This window comes from Triturus cristatus, chromosome 4_2 (assembly GCF_964204655.1).
Source record: "Triturus cristatus chromosome 4_2, aTriCri1.1, whole genome shotgun sequence".
In the NCBI taxonomy this organism is placed as follows: domain Eukaryota; kingdom Metazoa; phylum Chordata; class Amphibia; order Caudata; family Salamandridae; genus Triturus; species Triturus cristatus.
In genome coordinates this window covers 182,321,790-182,336,999 of record NC_140586.1, presented here as the reverse complement: position 1 = coordinate 182,336,999, position 15,210 = coordinate 182,321,790, and the positions used below count along the sequence as shown (strand labels likewise).

At 43.9% G+C, this 15,210-nt stretch overlaps 1 protein-coding gene across 7 annotated transcripts in view; it reads right to left on the bottom strand.

Moving 5' to 3' along the window:
* The window catches only part of ARHGDIB (Rho GDP dissociation inhibitor beta), a 103,207-nt gene that overhangs the window by 35,936 nt on the left and 52,061 nt on the right, over window positions 1-15,210 (bottom strand). For 5 of the 7 annotated variants that reach the window (XM_085601013.1, XM_085601012.1, XM_085601010.1 and 2 more), the window contains exons 3-4: window positions 11,083-11,166; window positions 10,205-10,281 (exon numbers count right to left, since the gene is read on the bottom strand). In XM_085601013.1, coding sequence (XP_085457139.1) covers window positions 10,205-10,281; window positions 11,083-11,166 — 161 coding nt within the window. Of the gene's footprint in view, window positions 1-5,161; window positions 5,229-6,774; window positions 6,901-10,204; window positions 10,282-11,082; window positions 11,167-15,210 lie in introns of those variants that run through there. The other 2 variants (XM_085601017.1, XM_085601016.1) reach the window with 2 other exon arrangements.

The following is a 15,210-nucleotide window of genomic DNA, read 5'->3' as shown; positions in this document are numbered from 1 at the left end:
CAGCAACAGCCGTGTGCTTATTTCTCTGCTGTTCTTGACCCTGTCGCAAAAGCCCTCCCGAGTTGTCAAAGAGCGGTCGCGGCCGTGGCCACTTCGATCAGACAATCGGCTGGACTTGTACTTGATACTGACCTCACAGTCATGGTACCCCATGCTGTGGATACACTTTTGAATAAGACTAAGATACAGCACCTCACCAGTGCACATCTGACTGGCTATGAATTGACTTTGTTTGCTAAACACATCACAATCAAAAGATGTGCAACTCAGAATCCAGCAATGTTATTGCCCCTCCCTTCTGAAAGTGATAAAGTCGACAAACATGACTATCTTCCGGACGGAAGAAGAGACGAAAGGACGAGTAGACTTGACTGATGTTCCCTTATCTGGCTCACAAGGGGAACTATATGTTGATGGCTCTTGTTTTAAATTACCAGATGGCACTACAACTGCTGCCTATGCTATCACCAAACTGCGCACAGTAGTAGAGACATCACGGGTTCCCTATCAATCGGCTCAAGCTGCTGCGCTTGTTGCCCTAATACGAGCTTGCGAATTGAGTGAGGGACTGGTTGTCAATATTTATACTGACAGTCAGTATGCATTCGGAGTTGTGCACAATTTTGGGCAACTCTGGGATGAGAGACAGTTTCTTACTTTGTATGGCACTAAAATTCAGCATGGGCACCTTATATTGAGGCTTTTGTCTGCTTTGGCACTCCCTAAGAAATTGGCCATAGTAAAGTGTAGCGCCAACCAGAAAAATCGCTGATGATGTAGGTAGGGGAAATGTTTTTGCAGATCAGACAGCGAAGGAAACGGCACAGACTAAAATGAAAATAATATTTGTAGGAGGTCCCGCTAGGTAGGTGCCTGAAGTTACCATGTTTGAGGACACATTTGAGAATGTGAAAGAGATACAAAGTGAGGCCACAATAGAGGAGTTAGAAGTGTGGCAAGAAAGTTCAGCACAATTGAACGATGAGGGATGTTGGGTTGATAAGTCAGGAAAGCAGAGATGGATGTTGCCTGATGCATATGCTCTTTCTGTAGTCACGATGACCCATGGCCCAGCCCATATTAGTGCTAAGGGTATTTGTAAGTTGTTAAACCCTGTATGGCAAAATGACAAAATTTTGAAGACAGCTGCACATTTGGTGAAGTGGTGTGCATGATGCACAATCCTGGAAAGGGTACCCCTACACCGCCTGGAAATTTTACACCACCCACTTTCCCTTTTGAGGTCCTTCAGATGGATTACATAGAGTTAGAAAGGTGCAATAATTTGAAGTATATTTTGGTGGTTGTCTGTGCATTCAGTAAATGGGTTGAGGCTTATCCCACTAAGGAAAATACGACTGCAAAGGTACTCCTGAAGGAGTTCTTTCCTCGTTTCAGTTGCCCCATTTGATTTGGAGTGATAACGGAAGTCATTTTAATGCCAAAGTGACATAGAATGCCCATGCACACGTTACGAGTAAGTACTGTATCAATACAGGAAGTAATGGTAAGAACAGCAGTATAGACACAAATTACAGAAATCCAACACGTTTCTTTTTCTTGGTTTAATATGATTCCGTTGCCCAGCCAACACGTGTTTCGTCCGGGTGTAAGACCCACGACTTCTTCAGGGCATCAGGCGCAACGTGAACAGTAAGTGGATCTCTCCGCCGGTTATAATTCCGTCCCGGCTGTACGGGAAAAAAACATGTAATGGTCACTAATTGGACGAGTTACACAGGGGTGAGTAGCCCAAGTGAGTAAGGACCTGTGAGACGAGTGCGTCTGGGAGTGTAGTTGGAGTCCGGTTCGAACCGGACACGACGATATGGAGTATCCATTGTTGATACTCCATACCCTCCTCACCCACGCACACAAAGCGCTACACGACCAAGGCCCGAGCTACCTCAACAGCCGAGTCAACTTCTACGCTCCCAAACGCCACCTCCGATCAGCCAACCTCGCTCTCGCCGCCGTCCCCCGCATCCGAAGAGCGACCACAGGAGGAAGGTCCTTCTCCTACCTGGCCGCCAAGACCTGGAACTCCCTCCCGACCGACCTGCGCCTGACCCAAGACCACCTCTCCTTCAGGAAGAAGCTGAAGACATGGCTGTTCGAGCAGTAGCGGCACCCCCCCACCCCCAGCGCCTTGAGACCCTACGGGTATGTAGTGCGCTCTATAAATGTCACTGATTGATTGATTGATTATCTTGTTCAGTTAACTGAAAGTTTGCGTTTTATTCACCAAAAGGTCTGGGAAGCCCTGCAAGTTACACCAAACCGGCCAGGACATGACATTAAGCCCGGGGACTATATCCTTGTAAAAATATTTCAGCGGAAGAAGTGATTGGAGCAGAATTGGAAAGGACCAGAGCAGGTCCTCCTAGTTACGCGTACAGCAGTCAAGGTCGCTGGCCGTAAGAACTGGGTACTGTCGCAGGATACCTTTACCTTTGCCCTATGACCAGTGGGTGAAGGATGGAATAGGGGACTCAGAGTGTGAGACGGTGCCTCGGTTCGTCCCCTTCAGCGAAGCCAGGTTGACTTGGACGCAAACGGATGAGGAAAATGATTAAGTGCTAAATGCAGCAGTTCCTATGGAAATATGAGCTATCCAGGAACCCCTTTTTGTTGATCCTTCTGTGCCTGGAGTCACTAGGTACAATCTGCACCCTCGGCTGAGGGGCCGTGAACCAAAAGAGAAGAAAGATTAGTTAGGGATAGACTGTGTAAGTTAGGGTGTACTTTGCTATAGTACCAACAGAGTTAGTTTGGGGTGATGAGAAATGTGTGCACTGTTTGAACACTGGACAGGATAGATCAAAAGTATCTCCTTGGAGGTAAATTATCCTGGTCGATGTGGGAACACAAGCTTATGACAGAGCAAGCTGCACCGCTGGTGCTCAAGAGCGCCAACTTTTTGATGGACAATAAAAGCCTGTACCAGTGAGGCTCCGATAGACACTGGGAACTTGTATATTTCTCTCGCTTACATTTTGCTCCCATTTTATTGTTTATTATGCATCCCTGTGGTAGACTGGTTGCTGCAGAAGAGCAGCCAGTGATTCCCCCTATTTATACACGTGTATTTTGGTCTACAAGGAAAATGATATTATGTGTTGTTCCTATGAGTTTACTCCTATTGATCTTAGGTAGGGAGTCAAGGGTTTTAGAACGTGATCAGACTGTATCGTCATGCATTAATGAGAAGCTTTTTTCTCAAGTTCGAGAAAAAAGGGCAGCCCCAATGAATATATTTTTAGATACACACAAGAGAATCTTCGGAGAAGGGACTGCTTGTTATCCTACTGAATCTGTCACAAGTTTATGGCCTGCTTACCCATTGTCACTTGTCAATTATACGTATACCCGCCCATCACAATTCGCAGAGGTATGGGTGAGTTTGGTATGGGGTATTCCGGCCCATGTCTATATTACAGAAAGTCGAGAGGGAAGGGGTATCTGGGGTGTGAAAATAATACGTATTGTGATCATTTATATATGAAAGAACAGAACGTTACCTTAGTGGGCTGGCATTACCAAGATTTAACTGTCACCCAAAAAGCTGGTTATTATCCTGCATGTTGTCCGATAGTGAATAGTACTGACGCATTTCTATATATCAATTGTTCCGGAATAGTATTGTTTAAAAATACGCTGTCCTTAGTGAAAGATAAGGATCCGAGTACCTTTGGAATGAACACTAGATATGCTCCAGTAGATTATGAAGGTCCACTTCATGCACACCCAGGTTTTTATTTTCTGTCTAATGGTACTTACTCAAATGTTTATAATGGTACAGATGATGTTGCTCCCCTAGATCTTTTGACTGGGGGAGAATGTTTGCATTGCCAGCATTCCGTCCATCATTGTTTGCTGTGACACTTTTCGCCCTAAGTGCACCAGGTATGCCCAGACGTGGGTCCTGGGCTCAATGTGCCACTGGAACCAAGCAATCCTGGCTGAAGAGGGGTGAAACCCCGAAACTGGTCCTAGGATGCTTGTTTCTGGTCCAGGGAGGACCTGGCTTGGCAGGTCAGGCTGAACTGTTCTCATGAGGCACAGGCTCAAGACTGATTTGAATATGGCCAGGTCTGAACTGGGGTGGCATGGTGAGCAAAAGAATGATGGATTTAACCCAGGTCTCTTGACTGGGGGTGAATGTTTTGATTTGTTCTGCATTCCGTCCATAAATTGTGTGTCTTTTGCTTGTAAGTATAGTAAGCCAAGTGTAAGATGGGTAAAAAGAACAGTGACTGCAGAGTTTTGTGATGGAGTGACCGATTTGGAAGTCAACAATTACAGTAATGGGATCACTTTCGGATACATTCTCTCCTCCATAATTACGTTTGGTGGTATTGCTATGGCCAGGGGTGAGAGAGCTAGAGAATACCTCGGATGTAAGCTGCAGATATTGTCTAATTCTACAGTAGCAGCTTTACATGACATCACCACCCAATTGGAAAGTATGCGAATATATATGCAGTTGATTTCATCCTAGCTAAGAGTGGTGGTGTGTGCGCAGTAGTAGGAGATCAGTGTGTAGTCGGGATCACCAATATGGAAAAGAATATTACCTAACACATTTTAGACATTCTAGAAAATATTAAAGGAATGGAAAGTGGGAAATGGAGTTGGTCACTTTTTGGCGGTAGGGGCTGGATCCTTGAAAAGGTGAATAATTTCATCATAATTTTGGTCTCTTGCTGTGTCCTTGTTCAGTGTCTTCCCTTTTGTTCCTCTCCTAAGAAAAGTATATGGATTCATGACACAAATGCTGTAATTATGTTGCAGAAGGAGGTAGATGATTTGATGCACATAGATGAGGGCATCTTCGAGACTGCTTCTCTCCTTTCAGCCTCCTCATGCTAAAAGGAGGGTCTGTTAGAATAGAAATTATTTTGTTTGTTTATTGCTCTATGTAAGTTTGAATTTGCTGCACCATTTTGTATTTGGGTGCCATTTTGAATCATAATCGAAACTAATCCTTTGCAATTGCTGAGAAACTGCCTTTTCTAGGTTGTTTCTGAATGCACCGTTCTTATTAGCACATACATTTCCCTTTAGATAGAGGCCTTCTCCCACTTGTCTAGTGGCGGGCACGGGTAGAATGACCTTGACTGATAGATAGTGTGTGCCTGACATCAGAATCGAAACTTACTCCTTGTATTTCTCTGTTCAGCTGCATCTGCTTGGAATATTCCATTGTGGGCATGCCTTCGTTGATCCTGGAATGTACATAATGTATCATTATGCTTGCTGATGTCAGTCCCTCTGCACCATTCCTAACCGATTGGACAGACTGGGCTCCACTCTGAGTGTACCAGAATAAACAGATATTGGTTTGTATTCCCTACTGTCTGACCGACTCTTCATTTGGTATGGAAGGCTGAGAGGTGGTCGTGAGTGACCCGCGTGACCCTAATCGGGCCACTTCCTTCAGCTGGACACGTTCTAGTGTCTCAGCAGGCAAAAGTTTACCAGCTACTACCTTGAGGGCTGGTCACACACACACATCTATCTGCCACAGGCATCACAAGTGATGTGGGTCTGCTAATAAAAGGGCCACAGTGCACGTGCTAGTGACGAGATAACTAAGCATACCCACAGTGTCTGTGTCAATCATTTCTATAGCATGTGGTGTAGGGCCCACGATTTTACACAGCCTCCCCACCCCCGCAGATCTGAGACTGAGGGTTCCAGGGTGCCTTGCAGTAAATCTCATCCAGTGAAGAGGGAGACTCAGGGCAATGGGACAGACTGTCAAACCTGGCTGCCTAAAGGGCAGACAGACTCCGATACAAGGACAGACAGACTGGGATAACAGGGATAGACAGACGGGAAAACGTAGGCGAATCAGACACGAATATAGGGAAGGGACACACCAACTCAGATGCAAGAGAGAGACAGACTCAAAATAAGGAGACAGGTGTGTTGGGGTACTGGGGAGAGGCAATCTCCAATACAAGGGACAGAGTCTGGGATATCGGAGAGAGACAGACTGGGATGCGGATGATACACGGACTAGAATGCAGGGGATAGATAGACTGAGATGCAGGGGAAAGACTGAATGGGATGCAGGGGATACATAGACTGACTGGGATGGAGGGGACACACAGGGATGCAGGGGATAAATAAACTGGGATGCAAAGAGGATAGACTGGGATGCAGGAGAGAGACAGACTGGGATGCAGGGGATAAATAGGCCGGGATGCAGGGGAGAGACTGACTTGGATGCAGGGGATAAATAAACTAGGATGCAGGAGAGAAATAAACTGGGATGCAAAGGGGATAAATAGACTGGAATGCGGGGAAAGACTAACTAGGATTCAGGGGATAAACAGACCAGGATGCAGGGGATAAATAGACTGGGATACAGGGGACAGACTGACTCGGATGCAGGGAACAGACTGGGATGCAGGGGGATACAAAGACTAGGATGCAGTGGAGAGAACGACTAAGATTCAGGGGATAAACAGACTGGGGTGCAGGGGATAAATAGACTGGGATGCAGAGGAGAGACTGACTAGGATGCAGGAAACAGACTGGGATGCAGGGGATAAATAAACTGGGATGCAGGGGATAAATAAACTGGGATTGCGGGGATAAATAGACAGATGCAGGGGAGAGACTGACTGGGATGCAGGGAACAAGACTACGATGCAGGGGATAATTAAACTTGGATGCAAAGGGGATAAATAGACTGGGATGCAGGAGAGAGACTGATTGGAATAACTGATGAGACATTCATTGTTACACACCTCAGAGGGGGATGAGCGCTGACTGGATTTAGGATTTGCATCTGTGAACACCTGGTGAAACACAGATTCCTGGAGTGGGTGCATTAGTCCACTGAGCAACCAGACACCTGGGATACTGCGGAGAGAAGAACTGGGATACCTGAGAGAAACAGAATGAGACACCGGAAGCGACAGATTGAGACTCCAGGGAGAGACAACTGCAATACCAGAGAGAGATAGGCTGAGAAACCACAGATAGCCCGACTGAGATACAGGAGAGACATAGACTAGGATACGAGAGAGAGAGACTGACAATTACCAGGTGCAACAGACTGACATACCTGAGAGAGCAGACTGTGATACCCGAGAGACTGGCATACAGAGGAGAGGCCAGTGTGTGAAAGACTGAGATACCTGGGGCAGACAGACTATGGTAAGGGGGAGAAGGGCTTGGGGACTTGGATTCTGGAGAGATGCAGCCTAAATACTAGAGAGACAGACTGAAATGCTAGGGAGAGACACCCCAGGATACCAGAGGTAGACTTGAGAATCATAGCAGAGATAGTGCACGATATAGGGAAGAGACAGACATATACTAGAAAGACAGGATCGGAATGGGAACACAATTAGGCCTGGGCACCCAAAGAGGAAGTTGCCCACATTTGTGGATAATGACTTGTCATGAAACATTGCTTAGTATTAGGAGTAATGTTGGAAGAAATCTCTGATAAATTAAGCTTTCTAAACTCATGGGGTCAGTAGCATTGGCCATAGATGCACCACTTGACACACCATTATTCCACTGCAACTCATCCACTGGTCTCCTCACCTGATCTTCAGTCCTATAAATTTCTCTACTTTGGGTGACTGAATGTGTTAGTCACCTATTGGTGCCTTAGTCTGTGATTCTCACCCCAAAGATCCGAGTATCCTGTATTATATCCAGATAAAAGGGAGAAACTGACTGGGATTCAGGGGCTTATGTTCAACCTCAAAGAACCAGGGGTCTTCCTCTTTTGGTTGTCACTGAGGAGCCTGTCCGCAAGCGATGTCCTTGGGGATTGCATACAATTTCGTACTTGATGTCTTATGTATTGTGGGTAGAGACTTGATCTGAATATGGAAAAGCTGCAGGAATTCACTCCAAATGACTTTCTTTCTCTTTGTCTCTGTACCCCTTTCTTACTTGCTGTGTGCATCTCTCGCATCCACTATCACTTTTTAGCCCTCTCTCTAGTTCTTTATCTCTCATACTCTAATCTTTTCCTCTCCTTGGTGTCTCTCATTCTATCTATGTACTTCACTGAGTCTCTCACAATTTCTCTCTCTTTTTTTGCTATCTTTCTCTCGGTCTACAAATTCCCATCTCTCTCCCACTCCTGTCTCCCCTGTGGGCTCTTTCTTCAGTTAATTGTATAGTTCTCAGGCCCTTAGTCCTCCTGTCATTTTGTATCTCCTTGAAGTTAAAGTACATTTTTCAGTCTTGCATACTTTTCCATTTTCTCCTGTCTTGCTCTCATGTCAGCCTCTTTCACGTCCCTCTGCCCCTTGAATTTCTTTGTACTATACTTAATGTTATATTCATATGTGTCCTCTTTATTGCTTTGCCGCAGACAGTAACAGAAAGTCCTCATGGGTCTGGAGGCAGCGTTTACACCAATGGAGAATCCACAGGGGAAATTTCGTTTACCATTCCATGATTAAGGAAATTCCACTGGTGGATTGTAATCTACATTTAGCACTACCTCCTGGAATGCCAACAACCTATAAACTAAGCCCTAGACTGAGGGAGAGAATTAGGATAGTGCATATGAGTAGTAACCATCCTTTCTTTTTTCTTGTAGACCAGGAAACGTTTGACACCCTCGTCTGCTTTCCTCTCCTCTCTATCATTTCCTTCGCCATTCACTTTTTTTGTAGTTTTATATAGCGCACACTCTACCCAAAGGTATTGAAGTGCTTTACAGGTATACATTAATTTTGTTTAGGCACTGGGATATTTAGTGATATGCCCAGAATCACAGAATGTTGAGCCGGTGCTGAGACTCAAACCTGGTTCTCAAGTTCCAAAGTCGGCAGCTCTGGTTATTATGTCACATCCTCTACCACTTTCCTGCCTCCCTCTTCTCCACTTTGGCTTTCCAGCTTTCTCTCTATCTTTAACAATTCATTAACATCTCTCCACTGTCTTTCATCACTTCTTCTCCCTAATCTCTTCCCCCTCACTCCCACCATCTGCCTGCATCTCTAGCACTCTTCACCTCTCTCCTCTACCTTTGCTTTGTTCCTCATTTGTTTTCCACATTCCCATATGTTTTTCATTCTTCTCCACTCTGCTGTCTCACTTTTCCTTTTGCCTCTCTGCACATTGCTATCCTCGCTCCGTCCATTTTGTTACTGTCCTGCCATTTCTATTCTCCCTTCCCTTTGTCATTTTGGCCCTCAATTAACGTTTTTAAGTTATGTTTAAAAAATATATATATTTTATGATGTCAGAAACACTTTTCTGTTCATTTTGGTTGCTTGCATTATTGTTTTATTTTCTTTCAGTGGCAAATCGGAGTCCCCCTCCCAGATAACAAGGTGGCAGAGGGCTGCTGCTGGAAACAAAAGTAGAGCCTGTTAGATGGCCATCACACTTAAATCTTTCTCCCTGCACAGGCCCCTTTCACTCCACCCCAGGTAACATTAGAGCTGGCTGTGATGCTCAAAAAGAGCCCAGCCACTCCCAGTGGCCTCCCTGTCATGGTGAGAGACTTGTGACAGGAGGAGACCCACCACATGCTGTGCCTGCTTAGCTTGGCCCATTGTCCTACTGCACAAGACAATGGGCCAGCCATTCTCTGTACTTGTTTATAATGAGTTCCGATCTTCGCTCTAAGGCGACAGAAGCCTTTGAGATCAAGCTCCAGTGGCCACGCCGGCCCAGGACAAAATGATTGTATCTATGGCAGAAAAAAACGGCCCATCAGCTGGCCTTTTCCCCGGGCCTTTCAGGCACTTCCCGATTGCCCGCCCTGCCAATTTGACGCTGAAGAAAGAGACAGGCTGATCGAACTACCGGGGAGAGAAAGTCTGGGATATCGAGCGGAGAGACAATGTGGTACCCGGTAGAGCTAATGTGGGGGCACAAGGAGATAAAGACTTGGTGGTAGTGTGAAATGGGCTGAAATGCCAGGGGAGATGTGCTAGGATACAGGGTAGAGACAGACCAGGATACTAGAGAAAGACAAACAGATGCCAGGGTGAGACAGACCGAGATACCAGAGACCGAGATATCGAGCGAAGACACTGGGGAGCGACAGACTGAGATACCAGCGACAGACATAAGATGGAGAGGCTAGGGTACCAGAGAGAGACATGAAGTTGGGATGCTTGAGAGAGACAGACTCGGATATTGGGGAGAGCCAGACTTCCGCACCAAGGAGCGACAGACTGATCTTGGTTCCACAGATAGTACTCACTCTGAAATTGATTTTGGCTCTGTACGAGACTCCCTCCTTCATGACGAATGTTTCTTTCTTGAGGGCTGCAAGGTCTCCTGCAGGGAGCAAAATAATCTGTAATCGTTGTTCTACCCAGAGGAAGAGAAACTTAGAGCATTGATCCATGTGGAAACAACAAGAGACACCGACACTCAATATGTGGTGGGGGAAGATAAAGTCCATATACGCAATGGAGAAACTCACTGCGCTATTACACAATAGGGCCACTAAATTCGATAGAACTTGGCATCTGTTCGCTACCTAGCTAACATGCATACAGCGAACAGGAGGCATACATATGACGATGTCCTAGACTTTGTGAGCATCTGGCAATGTGAAACGACTACCTTTGACACCAAAGGTCAGTTCTCCCAAACTACATACCCGTGCTAAAATTCCACCATCACAGGTGAACAACCCTGACAAGATCAGGAGATGCAGTTTCCATCTGGCCTGCCTCCTCACTGAACAATGCCAGGTTGGCCTCTTGGGGGGAAACATAATAATATCCTGTACATCTGTATCTATATACTGCACATGGAAGCAATGTCAATGTGTGGGTCTTACCTACGTTGAAACCCAAAACAAAGTATATGGAGAACCCTTTAGAACATTGATGTACCACACAGAGAGAACCCTCAGCACATGCATTCACCCCAAAAGTGAGATGTAGAAATTGGATCCACTCCAAAGAGAGAGATGAGAACCTTAGAACATGGACCCACCAAAGGAACAGACCTGTGAAAGATAAATCCACCCCTGAGGAAGATCTTCTGCACAAGGAAGCACCCAAGAGAACCTTCGAACACGGATCCAACCCTGATAGACTAACCTTAGAAAGTGTAGTCTTCACCTACCTGTCAGGTCCATGGTGATTGGCCCTGGAGCCTCGGCACAGACCAGTGTGAGCCGTGTGACTGTCACGTTCTTGACTGTGGGGTCTAAAGAGACAGGAAGAGATCGATTTATGTCCTGGTGCATAACCAACCCAGGGTGAAGGCACCATCCAAGCCTTCCTCCATAATACATAAAGCTTTTCACAATCTCTCCTGATATACAATATTCACCCAACCCTCCCTTTTACATAACACTATCCACAAAGACCCTCATTGAGTACGAGTAACAATCACCCAGACCCTCCATTTCCACAAGATCACCCACCCAACCTTACCCATAAGCCATGAAAATTCAATCAGTCTCTCCTGTTACACAGACGATTCACCCACCATTTGTTATACCAGTGAGCGACATGAATTGTTGTCTGTTTTTATCTTTGCTCTTTTTTTTTTTTTTTATGAATGAGAAATAGGTGTAAATATTTCTATAAGAATATATTTCTTGGAACTAAAGTACTTCTGGTCAGGAAATATAAAACAAAAATTGAGCGACATAACTCCATTGTGCTCCCATTATTCTGAAGTACAACCCACAGTTGTCTTCAAACAGGGCAACAATAAGCTACCCTTGGGTTCTCCATCGACCCTTGACACCTAAAGGCCCACACATCAACGCAGACGAACCATCCCCTACACCCTAATCACCAGCAGGCTAGAATATGGAAATGTGCCGGGATCACCAAACATCTCAACAGATGACTACTAACCAATCAAAATGCAGTGGCCAGTCTAATCCTCAGCCTCCCACACTGGACCACCATCACACCACACACGAGAGAGCTCCACTGGCTACTGATACAAAAACGCACAGTTCAAGCTTCTCACCCGCACTTTCAAAGCACTGCTCAACACAGGCCCAGCTTATCTGAACAGCTGCATCTCCTTCCACCAACCATTCAGGCACCAACACAGGATGGACAAGGATATCCATTAAATAAGAAGCAAGCAAATGAGAAAGACAGCAAAGCCAACCAGTAGTAAGCAATTGACGGGCTCTAAGCCCTTGCAAGTTCTTGGGAGTTTTGGTAAGCCCACATTAGGTCTTTTGCAACCTAAAATGCCTTGAGCTAAAAAGGAGAGTTGTGTAACATTTTTAATGCTCTGACAAGGAGATTGACTTTAGCTGACATAACTCGTTTCATCTCGAAAACTATCCAAGTTTAACTTATAAATTATATAACTTCAAACCGTGGCAGGGTTACAGCCTTGCGCACATCCAACGTTCTGTCAGTTCTATCGATCAGTATCTAACAGGTGCTCTAGGGAAATCAAGGGGAACAGCCACCTATGCCCCAAAGTTCCTCCGTCACACAAGTCACAAAGGAAAACCTGAGAAAAACAAAGAGATTCCCGAGCAAGAACAAGGCAATTTAGGCCTATAGTGAGCAGTTTTCAATAGCAATGAGGCAGGGACTGATTTAATGTCCAATGATTCAAAACAAAACAAACAGATTTCTTCTTTTATTTCTTTAATCTTCTCTGTTTCTTCTCAATTCTTCCATAGTGACATATTGGTATCGTTAGAAACGCCACAGCGAACTCAGTAGCCAACACGTGTTTCGTCTCGGGTAAATTGCCCGGCGACTTCCTCAGGGCTACAACAAGAACCATAAAAATTGTTCTGTTCAAAACATTTGTCACTTAACAAATCAAATTTTCACAAAACCTAAGTACACTAAAGGTCCACATAAATGGCACCAATATTACTCAGAAAGGAAACAAAGAGTGATCATAGGTCAGAAGATAGTAAGAAAATCCACCAAGTGAAAGCTAACCGAAAACAATAAAGTGCTACCCAGCACCCAACCAGCAGAAAAGGAAAAAGAAAAAACCCGCAAAGTCACACCTTGAGAGGATGAAAAAGCTCCATGTTAGGGCTTCAATTAATTCTCATCATAGTGGATGTAAAAAGGAAAATGTGAATATGGTAGTTCCAGTGTGTCAAGAACTATTAGCCCAAATATCTTCTCTTGAAGGAGTTATTGTTTTGGACTCACCATAAAACAAGTCTCAAACGGAATATATGTAGTTGATTATTCCGTCATATTTGTATCACAATCTGGGTATAGATCCTTATTCTTTTATCCATATATGCGTGAAATTGTCTAAGGGGAAGAGAATATGGGACAGGAAAATACCTTGTCACAAATCAAAGCCAGAAACATTAATCAACAAAACGCATGACTTTCTTAGGCATCATTCCAAACCAAAAAGGAATTTCTCTCCATGCCTGGAGCTTAAAGCAATTTTAAATAAATCAAAAGAGCTAAAAACAGATAAAAGTTAGACCAAAGTCAGTCTAGTTAGAACGATACCTGGTCTATATCAAAACATTTTCGTATCAAAACACACTCAAAAGAGAGTATCATTCAGATTAAGACAAGCGTAAAGTAAAAAAATACCTTTAACGAGTTACAATCCCGATCAAAAGCATCAGATGATAGGGAAGATTAGTATATCTGAAAATAAAAGACCAGATATGGGTCACACACATCTATCACAGGACCATATCGTCAGTAGTCTATCCATCAAACCTTAGGGATATATTTAAATTAATATATCAAAAGGACAGCCTCCACAAAACGTAATATATTTTCTAAAAACAGAGACTGCATGTCAACCGTGCTGGGAATGTGAATCGATGCGTACGACTATCCTACTATATCTCTCAGGAATGCTCCTAAGTTGTGTCCTACCTAGGAAATGACGCGTTCTTGTGAGGTGAGCTACCTGATGTGCATTTAATAACAATGCTGGGAACGTGACGAAATCTGATTTACTCTTTGGTAATATTTCTTTGTAAATGTCTCCAGGATGTGTTTTAATTAGACAATGACGCGCTTATGTGACGTGTCCCATTTGATATATATATAATAATCTGTACCTTTAATAAACCTCAATGCCCATTAGTCAGTTTTAGGACTTGGATGGATATTCGTTTGAGATTTTCTGCGGAGTTGACATGCAGTCTCTGTTTTTAGAAAATATATTGGACAACAGGACATATTACGTTTTGTGGAGGCTGTCCTTTTGATATATTAATTTAAATATATCCCTAAGGTTTGATGGATAGACTACTGACGATATGGTCCTGTGATAGATGTGTGTGACCCATATCTGGTCTTTTATTTTCAGATATACTAATCTTCCCTATCATCTGATGCTTTTGATCGGGATTGTAACTCGTTAAAGGTATTTTTTTACTTTACGCTTGTCTTAATCTGACTGATACTCTCTTTTCAGTGTGTTTTGATACGAAAATGTTTTGATATAGACCAGGTATCGTTCTAACTAGACTGACTTTGGTCTAACTTTTATCTGTTTTTAGCTCTTTTGATTTATTTAAAATTGCTTTAAGCTCCAGGCATGGAGAGAAATTCCTTTTTGGTTTGGAATGATGCCTAAGAAAGTCATGCGTTTTGTTGATTAATGTTTCTGGCTTTGATTTGTGACAAGGTATTTTCCTGTCCCATATTCTCTTCCCCTTAGACAATTTCACGCATATATGGATAAAAGAATAAGGATCTATACCCAGATTGTGATACAAATATGACGGAATAATCAACTACATATATTCCGTTTGAGACTTGTTTTATGGTGAGTCCAAAACAATAACTCCTTCAAGAGAAGATATTTGGGCTAATAGTTCTTGACACACTGGAACTACCATAGTCACATTTTCCTCTTTACATCCACTATGATGAGAATTAATTGAAGCCCTAACATGGAGCTTTTTCATCCTCTCAAGGTGTGACTTTGCGGGTTTTTTCCTTTTCTGCTGGTTGGGTGCTGGGTAGCACTTTATTGTTTTCGTTTAGCTTTCACTTGGTGGATTTTCTTACTATCTTCTGACCTATGATCACTCTTTGTTTCCTTTCCGAGTAATATTGGTGCCATTTATGTGGACCTTTAGTGTACTTAGGTTTTGTGAAAATTTGATTTGTTAAGTGACAAATGTTTTGAACAGAACAATTTTTATTGTTATTGTAGTAGCCCTGAGGAAGTCGCCGGGCAATTTACCCGAGACGAAACACGTGTTGGCTACTGAGTTCGCTGTGGCGTTTCTAAAGATACCAATATGTCACTATG